At 42.8% G+C, this 17,737-nt stretch overlaps 7 protein-coding genes across 8 annotated transcripts; 5 read left to right on the forward strand and 2 right to left on the reverse strand.

Annotated features, from left to right (window-relative positions):
- The first annotated feature begins 259 nt into the window (after positions 1-259).
- LOC135339049 (uncharacterized) lies at positions 260-4,579 on the forward strand. The gene is made up of 6 exons (XM_064535159.1): positions 260-349; positions 458-555; positions 2,359-2,522; positions 2,685-2,859; positions 3,267-3,548; positions 4,060-4,579. Exons 2-6 carry the CDS (start codon positions 474-476, stop codon positions 4,254-4,256), a joined length of 900 nt encoding a protein of 299 aa, XP_064391229.1. The 5' UTR covers positions 260-349; positions 458-473; the 3' UTR covers positions 4,257-4,579.
- Positions 4,580-4,727: 148 nt separating this feature from the next.
- Positions 4,728-7,561, reverse strand: LOC135339028 (beta-hexosaminidase subunit alpha-like). Its single transcript, XM_064535137.1, has 11 exons — positions 7,141-7,561; positions 7,025-7,084; positions 6,776-6,933; positions 6,610-6,711; positions 6,446-6,550; positions 6,308-6,381; positions 6,121-6,252; positions 5,961-6,044; positions 5,610-5,829; positions 5,134-5,360; positions 4,728-4,976 (listed from the first exon to the last, which is right to left on the reverse strand). The coding sequence occupies exons 1-11, from the start codon at positions 7,472-7,474 to the stop codon at positions 4,913-4,915; spliced, it is 1,560 nt and encodes a 519-aa protein (XP_064391207.1). The 5' UTR covers positions 7,475-7,561; the 3' UTR covers positions 4,728-4,912.
- Positions 7,562-7,590: 29 nt separating this feature from the next.
- On the forward strand, positions 7,591-9,222 carry LOC135339041 (guanidinobutyrase-like). 2 transcript variants are annotated; one of them, XM_064535151.1, is made up of 5 exons: positions 7,591-7,894; positions 7,999-8,450; positions 8,498-8,650; positions 8,794-8,888; positions 8,952-9,184. In XM_064535151.1, exons 1-4 carry the CDS (start codon positions 7,648-7,650, stop codon positions 8,839-8,841), a joined length of 900 nt encoding a protein of 299 aa, XP_064391221.1. In that variant the 5' UTR covers positions 7,591-7,647; the 3' UTR covers positions 8,842-8,888; positions 8,952-9,184. The 2 variants fall into 2 exon arrangements, with proteins under 2 accessions (XP_064391221.1, XP_064391220.1); XM_064535150.1 differs by having other exon boundaries at positions 7,592-7,894; positions 8,498-8,642; positions 8,952-9,222.
- A 46-nt stretch (positions 9,223-9,268) lies between these two features.
- Positions 9,269-11,104, forward strand: LOC135339039 (guanidinobutyrase-like). Its single transcript, XM_064535148.1, has 5 exons — positions 9,269-9,568; positions 9,716-10,167; positions 10,220-10,364; positions 10,607-10,701; positions 10,823-11,104. Exons 1-5 carry the CDS (start codon positions 9,313-9,315, stop codon positions 10,946-10,948), a joined length of 1,074 nt encoding a protein of 357 aa, XP_064391218.1. The 5' UTR covers positions 9,269-9,312; the 3' UTR covers positions 10,949-11,104.
- Positions 11,105-11,264: 160 nt separating this feature from the next.
- On the forward strand, positions 11,265-12,803 carry LOC135339042 (guanidinobutyrase-like). Its single transcript, XM_064535152.1, has 5 exons — positions 11,265-11,541; positions 11,666-12,117; positions 12,210-12,354; positions 12,422-12,516; positions 12,574-12,803. Exons 1-5 carry the CDS (start codon positions 11,298-11,300, stop codon positions 12,697-12,699), a joined length of 1,062 nt encoding a protein of 353 aa, XP_064391222.1. The 5' UTR covers positions 11,265-11,297; the 3' UTR covers positions 12,700-12,803.
- LOC135339044 (electron transfer flavoprotein subunit alpha, mitochondrial-like) lies at positions 12,760-15,201 on the reverse strand. Its single transcript, XM_064535154.1, has 11 exons — positions 15,087-15,201; positions 14,817-14,957; positions 14,438-14,602; positions 13,974-14,184; positions 13,672-13,773; positions 13,545-13,613; positions 13,403-13,485; positions 13,271-13,336; positions 13,172-13,217; positions 13,082-13,116; positions 12,760-12,896 (listed from the first exon to the last, which is right to left on the reverse strand). Exons 1-11 carry the CDS (start codon positions 15,144-15,146, stop codon positions 12,867-12,869), a joined length of 1,008 nt encoding a protein of 335 aa, XP_064391224.1. The 5' UTR covers positions 15,147-15,201; the 3' UTR covers positions 12,760-12,866.
- LOC135339053 (uncharacterized) lies at positions 15,173-17,715 on the forward strand. Its single transcript, XM_064535172.1, has 5 exons — positions 15,173-15,302; positions 15,368-15,403; positions 15,894-15,980; positions 16,738-17,059; positions 17,432-17,715. Exons 1-5 carry the CDS (start codon positions 15,226-15,228, stop codon positions 17,579-17,581), a joined length of 672 nt encoding a protein of 223 aa, XP_064391242.1. The 5' UTR covers positions 15,173-15,225; the 3' UTR covers positions 17,582-17,715.
- The last annotated feature ends 22 nt before the right edge of the window (positions 17,716-17,737 follow it).

Here is a 17,737-nt window from a genome sequence, read left to right on the forward strand (position 1 = left end):
TTTCCAGAGTAGAAAGAACCTACAAAAAAAAGAATTTCAAAACTAAAAGCTTGCATACACACATAGCTCAGAGTCCTACTTCCTTGATATGTCTTCACTAGCAGAAGGGCCCACAGAGGAGGCTGCAACCATACCCAGCAACACAGATCTATATACTTCCTGTCTACTTCCGGCCATTCTGCTAATGCTTCCGTCTAACACGGACAGTCCATGAAATTGAGTTCACGTGATCTCGTTCACAATCCCCTTCCTCTACTATCTATGATATGGTCGAGGCTTCACTGACGTGACTGCAGTGACAAGATTTTTACTCCAAAAGAAAACAATTTTACAGCTTCTGAGCTTACAGGTAAGACGCAGACACCTCTAGTGTACCTACGTATCACTTAACTCTTGGAGAGATTGTGCTATAAAAGTGAATGCTATAAAACTCAGCAGCTATCTACTTTCCACGCAGTTCAGTATAATTTATTATGAAGACCTCTATGAAGAACCTACTCTGGCTGTTGCTAGTTGGACTAGCACTGTGTGTACTAAAGGCTCATGCCCAACAAGGTGAGTACGAGTCAACCATTTATCCATTCCCAGCTGATACATACATAATTGTACATGTACATGTACTTGTTGCTAGGAACTTGTTTATCGTACAGCTCTGTATAAGTCATAACATCTATCCGATAAGCGATATCAATGTGTTGTTGTTCCATGGCTATGATTTGTGTATTAAAGCATCTTCAAAGGTGGCCTTTATGTTATTATTATACGTGTTTTGTGTGTAACCCAAGTGCTTTCAGCTGGCTAATTAGTATATTCAACATGTTGCATTTGGCAAGACCTCGTAGTTTCTCTGTATGACTAGAAGGGTTCTATGCACTCAATAACATCATTGGAGTGCCCACTCGGGAAGGGTGTGTGATGTTAACCTGTGTTGTGGTTAGCCTCGTCAGCTTTGCTTTGTTGTCTTGACCACCTGGATTCATTCTATAGTGCTGACATCACACCCTAGTCCTTGTTGCAACACTTGTTATCAGTTAGTTGACAAAAATTGCAATCTCATCAAAAGGTGCATGTGTTTTCACAGAGAGTTAATTACCCCTAATAACTGTATCTAAGTAGACATACGGCTTGTCTTAGCCTTTCTCTTACTAGTTTACCTCTATCCTTTAAACCTCAATTCCTTCTTTACTGCCCTCTTGTTGTTCACACTAATCTCAGGTGACCTTATAATTCAACACATATTTAGTGGGTGTGAATGTACAAGCCGCAAAAGTGTCGGTTGCCACGGGCTATGTGCTAGAGGTTAGTGACACCTGTCCAACAAGGTTTATGTGGAGAGCTAATACTGTTAGCCTATAGAGAGAGGCTTGTTTCAAGTTGTCTGTGGACACTGTCTTTTGTGTGTTTGTGGACATTGTCTTTTGTGTGTAGATTTCTGCTTTAACTTTTATCTTAATAATCAGAGTCTGTTTACAACATGACTAAGCATTATTATGTACACGATAATTGACTCAAATTACCAGCTGTTAAAGGTGTCGGCACTAAGCTCGCTGATGATTGCATTATCTGAGTTGGCATAGCAAGGCAGTGTCTCCATTAGCACAAGTTGTTGTGTCCTTTATTCCCTGTCAACAGGTCTCTATAATACAGTAACATGATCCATCAGCTGTGTGGCAGTCAGCTGGCCTGGGGTCGTGTGTGGGAGTTATAACTCCATTAGGCAGCACCTGTCTTGATGATACATGTACATACATAGCTACCTGCATGCTACTGGTAGTGTGTGTACCATTGGTAAAGCAGTGTTACTGCTAAGAATGTGCGTACCTTCATGGTACATGTAGAACGTGTGTATTTATGTATACTATCAGGAGTTCATACACCTGGTACTGTGTACTCCCCCTTAGCTACCTATGCATATTCATTCATTGCTCTAGCTACTGTACTGTTCCCACATTCAGAGTTGAAGTACTCTCTATTCATTTAACCAGGAGTGCATATTTCCCCACCTCTGATGTATAATTAATAAGTCTGTTGGTACTCACTTAGTGTCCACAACCATTGATAGGTTTCCCACATGAGGGCCACATGTTAATTGGTTTGCCATTGATTTGTCACACCATAATTACATGTACATCCTTTATTGTCTATTGTGCATTTCATTGTGCCATTGGTGTATATAGCAGCTGGCTGTGCGGGAGTGTACCTAGGTTACATGCATACTCACCGAGGCTAACTAAAACTTGGCACTCTTTGTATACGTATGTCATACGTATGCCATTAATTTATAGCTCTTTAATGTGTACAAAAGACTCGTGCAAGTTTATTACCTCTCCCATGCACAACACATGTACACACCTTCAGGTACTAACTCAGGTACCATCATGCTTGAGAGCAGTGGGGGGACCATCACCTCTCGCAGAGGGTGTTCTGAGACACTTCAGTGCACTGGAATAGGCACAAGAATGAGCTGGCGACGATTCCGAATCAGACAGGATCTAGTCAACAATACCGAATACTACATTGTGGTATGTATGCATGGAAATTAATTACTGACATATAATATAAGTGTACCGAGATTTATTTAGCCTAGTGTGTATACGTATAGCCTTTTAGTACCTATATGCACCCTGACCTCTCCTCTTATACCTATATGCACCCTGACCTCTCCTCTTATACCTCATGTACAGTTGGAAAGTGTACCAGTTGAAGGTGACACCACAGGTCGACTGTTCCAATGGCAAAGCAATCTGGTGTTTCCCGACTTGGACCCAGACAGCAGCAACCTCTACACATGCAATGTGTTTGATGATACGATAGACTCTGTTCCTCAACTTGTCTCTGTGCAGCTGGACGTGAACCGAGGTACGTGTGTGTGTGTGTGTGTGCGTGCGTGCGTGCGTGCGTGCGTGCGTGCGTGCGTGCGTGCGTGCGTGTGTGTGTGTGTGTGTGTGTGTGTGTGTGTGTGTGTGTGTGTGTGTGTGCGTGCGTGCGAGTGTGCGTGTGTGTGTGTGTGTGCGTGTGATACTTGGGGTGTGAATAGGCTGGTCATTAGCTAGTCTGCCAAGTGCCCTGTCATATGAATTTCTCGGTCGTATTAATTATTTTGGCTGCGTATAAATTGCTTGATTCATGAATGATACAATCAAAAATGTCCAACCTCTTGTAGCTGATTTTGTCTGCTTTAATTGTCCTCTTGTATGCCCTAACTGAGGTCTACCGTGTAGCTTTTCTTAATTGTGATGATTGATGCCATATTTTCGTCTCCACAGAACCGGTTGTCATAGAGCCAGCCATTGACGATAAAATCATCAGCTCTTACTATGTTGGAGACACTCTCCTGGTTGGTTGTCCAGTGCAGACCTGTGCCTCGGGGATCACTGTGCAGTTCTTATTTAACGACACGATTGTTGCCACGGGTATGCCTAGCAGCACTGATGAGCAGGTGTATACAATGAACTTACTTCTGAGTATGGAGAGTGCCGGGATGTACACGTGCAGAGTGATCACAGACACACCCAGCTACCTGGTCCTTCAGTCCTTTAATATTACAGGTGAATTCTTTAGTACACATTATAATTAGTGGTTAATTGTTAAGGCGGAGTTTATGTAGCTTTTCTTAGCAATTTTGTATAATATTATAGACTATTAATAGAAAAGATCGGGTAATGGACAGTACTACAACACCTGTAGTACACCACAATACCTCGTGGCCACTTATGACAACATTGGTGACATCATAGATGAGGGATTGAAAACGGAAGTGGTGCACGTGACCATCTAAAATTAGTTTTACACAGAGGCCTAAAAAACTATCCGCTTTTCACCTATTTTTTGCTTGGGTAACTCTCGAAATAAGAAAGTTGTTTCCTTGAGACATCATCTCCTTCAGCAATTTATAACACGCCTATTCTGTGAGCCATTTTGTAGCCTATTGAGTACTGGGTAATGGGCAGTACTACTGTGACAGATCTTACATTTCAATAATTACATAGTGCAGGTACTAACAGCAAATTTGCATGTGTACATTCACTCCTTTATCTGTTGTCTCTCTTCTATATTCAGGTACCCCAATGATCCGCCCCACATCTAGTCCTGGTGACAGTGCCCCATTACCAGCACCAGCATCACCATCCCTTCCACCAGGTGTCACCTCAGGCCCCAGCACTACCCAGGGCAACGGTGCAGCTCACATTGGCCCCACCCACTACCTACCACTCCTGCTCATTCTAGCAGCCCTCCTGTGTGTATACAGGTCCTAAGTCTCAATCCATGAAACTTGTTGTGTTGAACATTTATGTACGTTTTTATTGCCAATGGCCCTCCTGTGTGTGTACAGGTCCTGAGTCAAACCACAGGGTTACTAATTAATTTGTGTCTTAAATTAATTATGTTTGTTGCTGCTCTACTTTTTGTACTGGTTGTGTGCACTCACCTCACTCCACCTCACACATGCATAATTGTCAGGCTAACTCATGTATGACACCAGCTCAACTCGTTTTTTATAACTGTATATACATCACCAATTATTACAGATTATAATTTAATTTTGCACTTCTTTGAGATAATGATTTGATCAATCTTCTTTTGCACGTACATCCATAATGCATGTACGTAGAGATTACAAGTTAATGTATATACGTACATAATAATAATTATATCAATTACATGAGTCATCAATATCATATACGCAGATAATGAAGTGTACTATAAACAATTGCAAATGAGTATAAAATCTTGACAATAGTACATTTTTTCACCCAAATGTATTATAGGTAATCATGTATCAGCAGGTTTTAAAATTAACACATATATACTACAAAAGTATATATTGGTGTAGAGAGCTGCTACATGTATATATGGTCCTCTAGCAGTACTAGTACTTATACAGCTAGTTATTAAGTGTTTATAGTCAGCGTTACTCCTCCCACTCATGGGGGCAGAAACTGGGGCCACTGGGGGGCTGGGCAGGAATACCACGGCTGCACGGGAAAAGAGCACAGTTTTAAAACATCAGCACAAGTGCACATAAAGTTGGGCAGTAGAAATAGGCCCATTACATAATACATAAAGATTCACACTCATATAAATTATTCTAACTACACCCTGCCTGCCATACATCATTATGCCGGCACTTACACAATAAGTCTACAGCGATGGTTGTGGAGTCTAGTGGTTGCTGAATGAAGATCGCTAAAGTCCGTCTTGCTCCAGAGTCGCTCGGCAATGGCTCCAGCTCGGGGCCAGGTACGAGGGAGGAAGTTGGTAGAGTCCACATACTCCGCCCAAATGCACGCCTCCCCTCCCACCACTAGGGCTTGCTGCTCGGCCGTACCATTAAACGCCAGAGGGTCACACTGGTAGTACTGCAGAGGAGGAACAGTGTTGTAGATAAATAAACGAGCTAGAAATTACAAATCATGGCATAATCACCATTCTGAATACCTACCAAATAGCACCAGTCATGCACATGAACTTTGCAACAGCTGAGTGTCATAATTACTGAGTGTCATAATTATATATAGTGTGACAGATACATGCTGAGGGTTGAACTGACAGTCTAGACCAACTAAGTAACTTAAAAAAATAAGGCTGTGTTTTGGTTGTGTGCTTACTTTGGGCCAGTCTTCACCATAGCTGATGTAGTTGAGGTACCAGCAGGAGGAGAGGAGGGTCTTGAGGCCAGCTTTGGTGATGTTGTACACTTCCTTCGGCCAATTGTCCCCACCTTTCCATACGTGGATCACTGTATCTGGTAGGACCTCCAGCTTATTGTCAAATATCTCCTGCCACACCACGTACTGCTTCCCTATGGTCTTGACCAACTCTAGCAGCCTATGGAGGGATAAAATGAAATTGCAATTGGTGTAGAATGATGTGCATGCACTGATGTACATAATAATTATGTATAACACATGTTAATTACTTAAATAATATTATACACATAATACGTGTAATTAACTGACTTAGTTTCATAGTACTGCTCCAGTTGGGCATAGTTGGTGTAATTCATCATTTTCATCCACTTCTGGATATCAGGGTTGCTCTCCCTACAAAGGTGAAAGTTCGTTTGTTCAATACAATTATGTTTTTGAAAACAAGCGATTCTCTAATAGACAAACTCACCAGCAAAGAAAGCTAACTTCATCTCCTCCCAAGTGGATGTACGAATCAGGGAATACACGAGCGATCTCAGTGAAGAATGTATGCAGGAAAGTCCATGTACTGTCTAGAGTCGGGTTGATGGGTCCATAGGTACTGACAGAAGAAATATCGGAAATTGATTTGATTATAGGGGCATTTTAAGACTTACCCAGTGGGTTTGTCATTGGCATAGCACGGAGTCAGGAGATTAGGTATACCCTTACCCCAGGATTGGGTATGTCCCTGCAATTAATTACGGTGTATTATAATTATACGTATGGAGAAGTTTTTTAAGCATGAAACTTACCGGTGTGTCAAATTCAACCACAACTCTAATTCCTCGATACTTGGCGTATTTGATCACCTGAGCAATGTCGTCCTGACTGTAAATATGGTTCTGGTCATAGGCACCCTTGTACGAAAAAAAGAGTGACATTACTAATTAAAACAGTTTTGAAGTAATCAACTCACCTTAACACTCATGGCGGGGAAGGCAATGCTGGTGTAGGGGAAGGACTGGTCATCCACTATGTGCCAATGAAGTACGTTGAACTTGCTGTAAGCCATTGCATCCTGTAGTATCATAGTACAGTTGTATAATTATAGTAGTAGTTTTCAGTGCAGAATGTCTACTCACAAGGTGATCCATGATGGTCTTCATTTCCAGAAAGTGGCGAGAGGTATCAATCATAAACCCACGATAGAGGAAGCTTGGAACGTCATTGGCCTTGAACGAGGGGACCTGAAACTGACCCATGCTGTTTGTGCTCACCAACTGAGAGAAAGTCTCAAGACCTGAAGGAACATTTAATTAGTACATGTTACAGAAAAATGTTACAGGAAAATAATTGGTTTGTAATGATTATTAAGATAATTATATTCTCACCTTTTAATGCTCCATACACTGTTTTGGCACTAAGCATACTCATAGAAGTGTCCAGCATATCTGCAATGTGAATTGCAAAAATGCAGTCATTTTCTTTCGTATTTAATTAAACGTACAGCTATTGTCCGTGTTCAGTGCCAAAGTCTCGTCACTGCTGTCAACAGTGACTGTCAGTTTGTCCATAGGTGCAGTTATCGATGAGGCCAAAGCCGGCACAGGTGATGGCAGAAATATGAGCTTCATGTATCGCTCCAATGCCTCCTTCAGTACGTCACTGCTCCCTCCCTTTCCAGCAGGTACAAACATGAAGGTCTTGCTGTCCAAGCTGTACATGTCAGAACCCACAGTGTTGCCATTGGGCAGGGGCCATAGGAGGTCTGTGCTAGTGCTGGGGTCACTGGTTGCTGCTCCACAGAGAGCTGCAATCAGTAAGATGCTGTAGGAGAACATAGCTGACACAGTGAGCTCAAGAGAACGAGAAGACTAGAGGTCACTCCTCAAGCGTCATATGATCGCAATGTGTGCTGTTAAAATGAACACTCGCAATCATAATTATTATCACCCTTTCTTTACGGTACAGAAGGTCGGGCCACGCCCAACTAATTGTGCAGAAGATCAAGAGGATGATGTTGAGCTCACTGAGAGCCTCCCTGGGGCTGGTGTGTAGGCAGAACAGAAGGTTGTTGCACAGTTCTACTGGTGTGTGTCAGTTCAACAAGCCTGTGAGTGGCTATGTCATGCCTCGCTCTGGTGGTATCGCCACGACCTTCAGACTGCCACTGCAAGAGAACTCTCCTCAAGGACTGGATGCATGCTTTGTGGGGATACCCATGGATACTGGAGCCTCCAACAGATCCGGTACAAGACTTGGTGAGCCGAATGATACGAAAAAAGGGTGTCATATGGGAGGGGCGTGATGGTAGATTGTTTTTATGACAGTGCAGTGTACGTGTACAGGTCATTTTTTCTTACAGGTCCACGACATATTCGATATGAGTCTGTTCTAATTCGAGCCCTGAGCATGTCTGGAGCGATGCCATTTGATTCACTGCAAGTGGCTGATATTGGAGACGTCCCAATAGTCCCCTACAACATCCAGAGGTCATGTGACATCATCACCGACTACTACAACAACATATTAAAGGCTAACTGCACTCCACTAACTATGGGCGGGGATCACACACTCACTTACCCCATATTGAGAGCAATCAAAGAGAAGTACGGAGCAGTGGGTTTGATCCAAGTCGATGCTCATCATGACCTTCAAGACGACATGATGGGAGAGCCTATTGCACACGGAACTCCATTTAAAAGAGCTTTGGACGAGGAATTAATTGACCCCACTAAGATGTTCCAGATTGGCCTCAGGGGGAACATTAGCAGCTTTGAAGAGATCAGTGATAGCTACACCGGGCCACAAAGTATGGTGAGTTATTCTACAGGATTCTGCACAAATTGAGCGTCCGTTCCCAGGGCATTCGTATGGTTCTGGCAGAGGACTGCTGGCACAGGTCACTTGAACCCCTCATGATCAAGATACGACAAGAACTGGGAGACACTCCCGTCTATCTCAGCTTTGACATCGATGGTATTGACGCTTCTTGCTGTCCTGGCACAGGTGAGAGTGTAAGTTCCAGAAACGCCATACTAGAATTACTTCTACAAGCGAACATTTTGTAAATATCAATCACTGATAGAGAACTCTTGTTGCTACTTTATACAGCAGTGTATTTGGTAAATAATAGTAATGGCTTCTTTCTCTCATGCAGGTACTCCAGAGGTGGCTGGTCTCACTCCTATTCAGGGCATGGAGATAGTGAGGGGCTGCAGAGGACTAAATCTGATTGGTGCCGATGTTGTTGAGGTATTTATTCTTCTACTTAATTAAATGTCTTTACAATCGTTAACACCGTTCATCCACTTCCAGGTGAACCCTCTGTACGACCCTAGTGGAGTCACTGCCAACATGGCTGCCAATCTCCTCTTTGAGATGCTCTGTGTCCTACCAGGAGTCAAGTATACGGACCCACCCACCAGCAACTTTGACTTCTGAAGAACAATTGGATCAGTAGCTGCTCTTCAGTGTTTGATTCTGATCATCAAGCTTGATGGCTTATTTTTGTGTGTCAGACTATAAATTTATTTATATATCTACCAGTACATGTACATAACACTGTGTACCAGGTAGACTACATGTGTATTCCTGATGAGGCTTGTAAATGCTGTGATGGTGCTCACAGCTATTGAATGCGTAGTCCGCTATTAATTAAATCGCGATTATTACTAGAATGATGTCTGTGATGTTGAGCTCACTGAGAGCCTCTCTGGGGCCGGTGTGTAGGCAGAACAGAAGGTTGCTGCACAGTTCTACTGGTGTGTATCAGTTCAACAAGCCAGTGAGTGGCTATGTCATGCCTCGCTCTGGTGGTATCGCCACAACCTTCAGACTGCCACTGCAAGAGAACTCACCTCAAGGACTGGATGCATGTTTCGTGGGGATACCCATGGACACTGGAGCCTCCAACAGATCCGGCACAAGACTTGGTGAGCCAGCCGAATGATACCGAAGATACCGAAAGAATTTTGGGAGGGGTGTGATGGCATGTCATGTGATATATGTGTACAGTACGGTTTTGACAGCGGAGATATTTCTGAATTTCCCTAGGGTTTATTTTTTATCTTTTCCTACAGGTCCACGACATATTCGATATGAGTCTGTTCTAATTCGAGCCCTGAGCATGTCTGGAGCGATGCCGTTTGATTCACTGCAAGTGGCTGATATTGGAGACGTCCCAATAGTCCCCTACAACATCCAAAGGTCATGTGACATCATCACCGACTACTACAACAACGTATTAAAGGCTAACTGCACTCCACTAACTATGGGCGGGGATCACACACTCACATACCCCATATTGAGAGCAATCAAAGAGAAGTACGGAGCAGTGGGTTTAGTTCATATCGATGCTCATCACGACCTTCAAGACGACATGATGGGAGAACCTATTGCACACGGAACTCCATTTAAAAGAGCTTTGGATGAGGAATTAATTGACCCCACTAAAATGTTCCAGATTGGCCTCAGGGGAAGCATGTACAGCTTTGAGGAGATCCACGATAGCTACACCGGGCCACAAAGTATGGTGAGTTATTCTACAGTATTGTATGGAAGTGTCAAAAGTTGAGCGTCCCCAGGGCATTCGTATGGTTCTGGCAGAGGACTGCTGGCACAGGTCACTCAAACCCCTCATGGTCAAGATACGACAAGAACTAGGGGACACTCCCGCCTATCTCAGCTTTGACATTGATGCAATTGACCCAACAGAGTGCCCTGGAACAGGTAATCATAATTAATATAGAAGCACAGTACCATTGCGTCCATTGGGTGTGGTACCTAAGAGTTATTGGTGTTAAAGGTACAGTACTCCTGCATGGCGGGGATCTTTTGATTTCATGTCTGCATCCTGACTTTATTTATAGTTATAAAGTAAAGCAGTTTCTCCATATTCCTTAATTTTTTTATACACCGTCACTGATGACGTTACAATAAGAGAATCGTAATATGCTGGTATTCTCTCTCAGGTACTCCGGAGGTGGCTGGTCTCACTCCTATTCAGGGCATGGAGATAGTGAGGGGCTGCAGAGGACTCAATCTGATTGGTGCCGATGTTGTTGAGGTATTTATTCATCTAATCACTATAATTATTAGCATGCCTTACATATCACTCTGTACATTCTATTAGTCCTACACTTGTCTATCTGCATCAAAAGTTTTTATAGAAAAAAAAACACCTCCAGGTGAACCCTCTGTACGACCCTAGTGGAGTCACTGCCAACATGGCTGCCAATCTCCTCTTTGAAATACTGTGTGTCCTACCAGGAGTCAAGTACACGGACCCACCCACCAGCAACTTTGACTTCTAAAGCAACTATCATTGCTTATAGCAAGCTCTTTAAACTACTTTAATGTTACTATTATAGACGGGTAGTAATTTCAGATTTTTCTCTGTTTTTAGGGTACTAATTTTGGCAGATTTGTAGCAAATTCATTAGCATAATATTAAAGATGTATAACTTTAATGTAAAGTTTTGAGTCAGATACAAAAGGGCTAGCTTGCTTAGCATACTCTCAAAAGTACACTCTCAAAAGTACATTTTCATAAGAAAAAAGTTTTTAATGAGATTCATAATTTTTTTAATGCGTTTATTATGAGCGCGGACTTAATTTAGCCTTAATTACAAATTCGCTAAAAATAAAAATAAAATAATTAAGATGTTGTGCTCATTGAGAGCCTCCCTGAGGCTGGTGTGTAGGCAGAACAGAAGATTGCTGCACAATTCTACTGGTGTGTGTCAGTTCAACAAGCCTGTGAGTGGCTATGTCATGCCTCGCTCTGGTGGTATCGCCACAACCTTCAGACTGCCACTGCATGAGAACTCTCCTCAAGGACTGGATGCATGCTTCGTGGGGATACCCATGGATACTGGAGCCTCCAACAGATCCGGTACAAGACTTGGTGAGCCGTCACAGCTAGCCGAATAGAAGGGTGTGAGAGAGGTGTGATAGGGATTGGCATTTTAAACTGAAATGGTTTAAAATATGACTAACGGAGAATTTGTACTACTGTTCTTTTCTAACAGGTCCACGACATATTCGATACGAGTCTGTTCTAATTCGAGCCCTGAGCATGTCTGGAACGATGCCGTTTGATTCACTGCAAGTGGCTGATATTGGAGACGTCCCAATAGTCCCGTACAACATCCAGAGGTCATGTGACATCATCACTGACTACTACAACAACATCTTAAAGGCTGACTGCACTCCACTAACTATGGGCGGGGATCACACACTCACTTACCCCATATTGAGAGCAATCAAAGAGAAATATGGAGCAGTGGGTTTAATCCAAGTCGATGCTCATTTAGATCTTGAACAGGAGATGATGGGAGAACCTATTGCACACGGAACTCCATTCAGAAGAGCTTTGGATGAGGAATTAATTGATCCCACTAAGATGTTCCAGATTGGCCTCAGAGGAAGCCTGTATGTTGAGGAGGAGATTCAGGAAGAGTTTGTTGAACCGCAAAAACTGGTGAGTTTATTCATAGTCGATTCGTGGCAAAACGGGGCAGTAATAAATTATTGCATGTGTAATCACATACACATGGACACACTCATCTCCAGGGCATTCGTATGGTTCTGGCGGAGGACTGCTGGCACAGGTCACTTGAACCCCTCATGGCCAAGATACGACAAGAACTGGGAGACACTCCCGTCTATCTCAGCTTTGATATCGATGGCATTGACCCTTCTTGCTGTCCTGGCACAGGTGAGAGTGTATTAAGCCATCATGATTATCTCTGCCTCTGAAGCCTGTTAATTGGCTTCTTTCTCAGGTACTCCGGAGGTGGCTGGTCTCACTCCTATTCAGGGCATGGAGATAGTGAGGGGCTGCAGAGGACTAAATCTGATTGGTGCCGATGTTGTTGAGGTAATTATTCTTCCACTTACAATTAATCGTTAAAACCGTTCAACCACCTCCATGCAGGTGAACCCTCTGTACGACCCTAGTGGAGTCACTGCCAACATGGCTGCCAATCTCCTCTTTGAGATGCTCTGTGTCCTACCAGGAGTCAAGTATACGGACCCACCCACCAGCAACTTTGACTTTTAATCAAAGAACTCTATAATCATTAACGTACATGCCATGCTCTACAATAATATTATGATATGACTGGTTTTCTCAACAGTTTATAAATATTTTCTCAATGCCAAAAATAGTGACATAATGATGCAACAATGGTACAATACGATTACTATACAATAAAATATAGATTGTCTCTATAGTTTTTCGGTCAGCTCTGGTACAGCCTGTGTGGGAGGGGAGAGGGGTTGGAAGTGAGAGCTTGTAACAAGTATAGTACAATTTCGATGTATCTATACATCCACGTAAATGCTCTTTAGTGTTCTAATGCAAAAAGCTACATGTACTCAAAGAGAGCTCGTATTCTCAACAGCACACACTAAGTGTTGGCAATGTCTATACCCAAGCCCACCTTGAAGAGATCTTCTACTAGACCAAAGTCAGCCACTGTGGGGAACAACAAATGAATATACAGCAACTCAACACACACTGGCTAACTCACCTTGAAAGATGGGAGCATCAGGATCTTTGTTAATGGCCACTATCACCTGTAGCAAACAAGAGTTGTGTAGCAATAACAATAAAGCATTGTGGTATTCACCTTGCTGTCCTTCATACCAGCCAAATGTTGTATGGCCCCAGATATGCCCACGGCTATGTACAGGTCCTGTAACATTCATAACGAAAGTCAAAATTATATGAACGGATATTGACAGGAGTGGTGTTAGCTCACAGGAGCCACAATCTTTCCAGTCTGTCCGACTTGCATATCGTTAGGTACAAAGCCAGCATCCACAGCAGCACGAGATGCACCCACTGTGTGTGTGGGCGGGGTAAATGCTGTAAAAAGGCAAAGCAGTTAGTTGCTTGCTTACCTCCGGCTCCTAGTTTATCAGCAAGATCGTAGAGAAGTTTAAAGTTTTCCCCATTTTTCATTCCTCTTCCTATGCACACGGTAAAATAACGTACACATACGAGAGTCACTAGTTAGCTAAACCTCACCTCCTGAGATGACTGTTCCAGCAGCTGTTAGCTCTGGTCGATCATTCTTGCTCAACTCCTGTCCTATCCACTCTGAGAGCTCATTGGGAGCATCAAACTTCACTGAAATAGGTAGAAAATAAGAATAGGTCATCAATACCAGGCCGTATTTTTCAACTCCGTTCTATTAAAGAAAAATCGGCCTGGGAACGAGGCTAATGAACACATTGAACATTACTATCAACAGGCTATGAGGACATGCGCTATATGCTAGAAAAAAAAAAAAAAAAAAAAAACTTAGCAGTATTGTACACATGTCTCACCTTCCTCTGTAATAGCACTGCCTCCTGTAGCAGCGGCGGCTGGGAAAGCAGTCCCCCTCACAGTGACCACCTTGACAGTGTCTTTGGAGGAGATGGTTTGAATAGCATTGCCAGCATAGATGGTCCTCACAAAGGTGTCCTCCGTCTTAATTCCTATGATATCTGAGATGGGGGCCACATTCAGTTGAGCTGCAACCCTGGGTAGTAAGCTCTGTGTGTGTGTGTGTGTGTGTGTGTGAAAAGTATCATTTGGGTGGGAGTGTGATGTGTGTATGTGTGTGTGTGTATGGGGGGGGGGGGTTAAGGAAGGGTTAGAAGTAAGTTGAGTAAGTGCAAAAGGCTTCAATATAAAATCATGATCAGTGTGATAATTAATTTTCTGCAAGTAGAAAGCAGTATGAGAATACACGTACAAACTAGTGAGAGTGTGCTATCACATGCTATCCCACGGTTAGTACAGTCACCTTTCCAAAGGCGCTGGCTCCAGCTATGATGTGAGTGAAGTTGAACTGTTTCTGTGTCTCGAGTAGTAGTGGTGTTACAGCCTCAGGCAGGAATCCCTTGAACCCACTGCTCTGAGCCACCAACACTTTTGACACTCCCTCAGCTTTCGTCAACTCACTCGCCACCTATAACCAAGGGGACAGAGATTTCTCAATAGTAGCAAAACACTGTTGAATTCTAAACTACGATATTGTTATAATTATTGACCTTCAAGATAGTCTGCAAAACTTGGGCAAAAATTATAGATTTTGACCAGTCATGGTTCTTGACAGAGAGAGCTTTAGCTATAATTTTGCAGTTGGTGCTCCCCTAGCTAGCTAGTACTGTATGAGATGTTACCTTTGAACAGTCCTCTCCCACCAGTAACGCTGTGACATCTCCTCCAATCTCTTTGGCCGCACTCAGAGTATTATAGGTGATGGGCATCACAGTGTCTCCATTGTGTTCTACTACCACCAGAGTACTAGCATCCCTCACACCCTACACAGGAAGAATCAGGAACAATTCTTAGCTTTTTAATACAAGCACATCCCCCCCCACCCATATTCATGCTCTATACGGAGACTAGGGCCTAGGGTACTGTGGTTAGTTTCTGCTATGTGCACTGACCAGTGAAAAGCTCCTGAATTGACGGGAGAAAGCTCTTCTCAGCAAAGCTCTACTTGCCATTTTTATTATTCTATATAAAGCGCATAATTAAAGATCAGGTGCATAGGTCAAACCATAGCCATAGGTCAAACTACAGTTCATGCGGCCTGAAATCGAGGCTACTAGCCACATGGATCACCAAAGCAACATGGAGTGCAGTGTGGATATTGGTGAAATGTGTGTTCATAAAGAATGTTTCATTGCTGTATATTTTGCATAAAAAACTATTTGTTCCAATGCAGGTCCAACAAAAACTATCAACCGCCCAAGAAGAAAAGGTGATAATTCAAAGATATAATTATTATGTATATATATATACGTACTAGCCTCGAGACCAGGCTGTTCGTTGTCTGAAAGAACGCCTGGGTCAAGTTCCAATGTAGAACTTATCTAATTAGTCCAGGAATTTCTTGGACTGATAATTGCCCACAACAACCATACTTACCTGTGAATATCATTATGATGCTTCCAGTAACATGCAGCTGGCTATAGTATTGTTGTGTTTGCGGTTACCACGATCATGTTCACAAATACTCAAGCCTAACCACTCGCTGACTCAGCTAGACGAGTTCTACATTGGAACTTGACCAGGCGTTCTTTCAGACAACAAACGGCCTAGTCTCGAGGCTAGTACGTACATCTTGCTTAGTCTCGCGGGCCATACTTTGAACTGATTTTATATACTATATCTTCAAAGTGTGGCCTGCGAGACTACGTCTTGCTTTGATTAAGTATTTGTTTACTGTTTATAAATTTTTCCCACTCTAGGAGGGTCCAGACATTATCCCATGACTTCACGCAAGAAGATGATGATGATGCCCAAATCGTGCAACCACCGGTAGTCCTAGTGGAGGAGTGAGTTTACATAGCTCATTCTTGATGCGTGAGAGTTTGGAGTTCTAGAGTTTCACTTCCTCCCACTTATTGTACACCACATCTGTATGTACATGCACTGCATATACTACTTAACTACGTCTTAAATTTCACTATAATCACACATAACATAATTTTCGTTCGCCGTGCTATCTGAATAGTTCGAGTGCGTGGGACCATAAATTATTTAGTCTCCAGTCATTAAGCAAACATACAATTTATAGACGCCTACATTCACTGATGCGTTGGAGTTGATTGAATGGCTATTTGAAATCTTATACGATTGAATTAAAGGATGGCGTGTCCTGAATCCCAGATGTGGGGGGTTCTATTAATTACTTTAGGAGCCTAAATTTCTCATGTGATAGACTTTTGAACAGCGATACTTGTAAGTTTAATACAGACAAAGCATAACATGCTCTAGGAATGTAATCTTAGACCTGTTTTCGTAGCTAACTTTGCGGGTCCTTAAACTTGAATTAAGAGTGTCCAATAAAGTATCTGTTTCGTAGTCCTACAGTAATTACAGTGTGCTTAGATCAGGATTGCTTTCATGGCCCAAATTTTCCATTCTCTGAAATAAAGCATGGACTGTAAGTGGGTACTATAGAACAAAAAGACAACACTTAACAATACCATGCTTGATGGTGATGGTTCTATAAGTCTTTCATTTAGGGAAGCTTCAATAAAATAATTACACTGTATCTGGTCCCTCTAATTGTGTTTGTATTATTTTCAGGAGGTCTTCTCAGCTGGTGCCTGCCTCACCATACCTGTGTGATCTCAACGACACTCTCTCTGAAAACTTTCACTCGCCCGTTGAGAAACGTAAATGTCCCACCCTCTCCACTTTTAACACCCCTCACCCCCTCACACCTCTCACTACATCCAAACCAAAGGCAAAGGCAGTAGCACTCTCCACTAGGCCTCCAGCTAGACCTCTCATCTCCCAGACAGTCAAACGAGCTTTGGATTTTAGCAAAACCAAGCGAGAGCTAGATAAAGAGTGGCTGGAGAAAATTGTGGATTCCAGATGTGCACAACAAGACATGCATTGCCCTGTATCCTTATGTAGATCTAGATGTGTGTTTCAGTATGTAGCATTCATTCCACTGAGTTGTGTGTTTGTTGTACCTGTCACAGAGACTAGTTGTGAGGCATCCAAAGCATTAGCACATGTCTCATAAGTTAATGATGCATATAATCTATGTCCCAAAACGTGAGCAAAACTACCAAATAAAGTCTTGGGCCACCTGTTCCTCATCACTATGTTTACTGTGGATCTATAATCATCAAGTATTCATAGTCATAAGCCTTTATACAATAACATGCCCGTTCTCCTATTTGTTAACCATGATGTTTTTGCAGCACATGAGTATAACACAGGGTACTATTTTGTGTGCAGTAACAGAATCCTTAACTGACATTGCCAGCCTTACACACCGCCTTCATTGAACCTGTCTACTCTACTTGAGTCTAGAGCAGTGATTCTACCTGACCATCCCAACCAGACCAGTCGCCCCGAGGACAGACCCAACTTCAACCACCTGAGCATTCTACGTTATATCCCTCGCGAAGAGTGAACATTTGCATAGTATAGTATCATCTCATAATCCGTCAACACAAACTAACATGTCCTGTCAATATTCATTGTGATTGTGGTATTTTAACAAAGTGCATTCCTATCAATTGAGTGTGTGGGTGTTTGTGTGGTCAACAGAAGCCCTGGTATGCACACA

The sequence above is a fragment of the Halichondria panicea genome, chromosome 7, assembly GCF_963675165.1.
Source record: "Halichondria panicea chromosome 7, odHalPani1.1, whole genome shotgun sequence".
NCBI lineage: Eukaryota > Metazoa > Porifera > Demospongiae > Suberitida > Halichondriidae > Halichondria > Halichondria panicea.

Excerpts from the sequence above, each read along its gene's own strand:
- LOC135339053 (XM_064535172.1), top strand. The coding sequence starts at position 15,226 with ATGCGGCCTGAAATCGAGGCTACTAGCCACATGGATCACCAAAGCAAC. Across the intron at positions 15,303-15,367 it reads AGTGTGGATATTGGTGAAAT|GTCCAACAAAAACTATCAAC; the intron begins GTGTGTTCATAA and ends GTTCCAATGCAG. Across the intron at positions 15,404-15,893 it reads CAACCGCCCAAGAAGAAAAG|GAGGGTCCAGACATTATCCC; the intron begins GTGATAATTCAA and ends TTCCCACTCTAG.
- LOC135339028 (XM_064535137.1), bottom strand. The coding sequence starts at position 7,474 with ATGTTCTCCTACAGCATCTTACTGATTGCAGCTCTCTGTGGAGCAGCA. Across the intron at positions 6,934-7,024 it reads AGTGTATGGAGCATTAAAAG|GTCTTGAGACTTTCTCTCAG; the intron begins GTGAGAATATAA and ends ATGTTCCTTCAG. Across the intron at positions 6,253-6,307 it reads GCCAATGACAAACCCACTGG|TACCTATGGACCCATCAACC; the intron begins GTAAGTCTTAAA and ends TTCTTCTGTCAG.
- LOC135339049 (XM_064535159.1), top strand. The coding sequence starts at position 474 with ATGAAGACCTCTATGAAGAACCTACTCTGGCTGTTGCTAGTTGGACTA. Across the intron at positions 2,860-3,266 it reads GCAGCTGGACGTGAACCGAG|AACCGGTTGTCATAGAGCCA; the intron begins GTACGTGTGTGT and ends TCGTCTCCACAG. Across the intron at positions 3,549-4,059 it reads TCAGTCCTTTAATATTACAG|GTACCCCAATGATCCGCCCC; the intron begins GTGAATTCTTTA and ends TTCTATATTCAG.
- LOC135339044 (XM_064535154.1), bottom strand. The coding sequence starts at position 15,146 with ATGGCAAGTAGAGCTTTGCTGAGAAGAGCTTTCTCCCGTCAATTCAGG. Across the intron at positions 14,603-14,816 it reads TGGGAGAGGACTGTTCAAAG|GTGGCGAGTGAGTTGACGAA; the intron begins GTAACATCTCAT and ends CCTTGGTTATAG. Across the intron at positions 12,897-13,081 it reads TAGTAGAAGATCTCTTCAAG|GCTGTACCAGAGCTGACCGA; the intron begins GTGGGCTTGGGT and ends CCTCCCACACAG.
- LOC135339041 (XM_064535150.1), top strand. The coding sequence starts at position 7,648 with ATGATGTTGAGCTCACTGAGAGCCTCCCTGGGGCTGGTGTGTAGGCAG. Across the intron at positions 7,895-7,998 it reads CAGATCCGGTACAAGACTTG|GTCCACGACATATTCGATAT; the intron begins GTGAGCCGAATG and ends TTTTTCTTACAG. Across the intron at positions 8,451-8,497 it reads ACACCGGGCCACAAAGTATG|GGCATTCGTATGGTTCTGGC; the intron begins GTGAGTTATTCT and ends GTCCGTTCCCAG.
- LOC135339042 (XM_064535152.1), top strand. The coding sequence starts at position 11,298 with ATGTTGTGCTCATTGAGAGCCTCCCTGAGGCTGGTGTGTAGGCAGAAC. Across the intron at positions 12,118-12,209 it reads TTGTTGAACCGCAAAAACTG|GGCATTCGTATGGTTCTGGC; the intron begins GTGAGTTTATTC and ends ACTCATCTCCAG. Across the intron at positions 12,517-12,573 it reads TTGGTGCCGATGTTGTTGAG|GTGAACCCTCTGTACGACCC; the intron begins GTAATTATTCTT and ends ACCTCCATGCAG.
- LOC135339039 (XM_064535148.1), top strand. The coding sequence starts at position 9,313 with ATGATGTCTGTGATGTTGAGCTCACTGAGAGCCTCTCTGGGGCCGGTG. Across the intron at positions 9,569-9,715 it reads CAGATCCGGCACAAGACTTG|GTCCACGACATATTCGATAT; the intron begins GTGAGCCAGCCG and ends CTTTTCCTACAG. Across the intron at positions 10,168-10,219 it reads ACACCGGGCCACAAAGTATG|GGCATTCGTATGGTTCTGGC; the intron begins GTGAGTTATTCT and ends GAGCGTCCCCAG.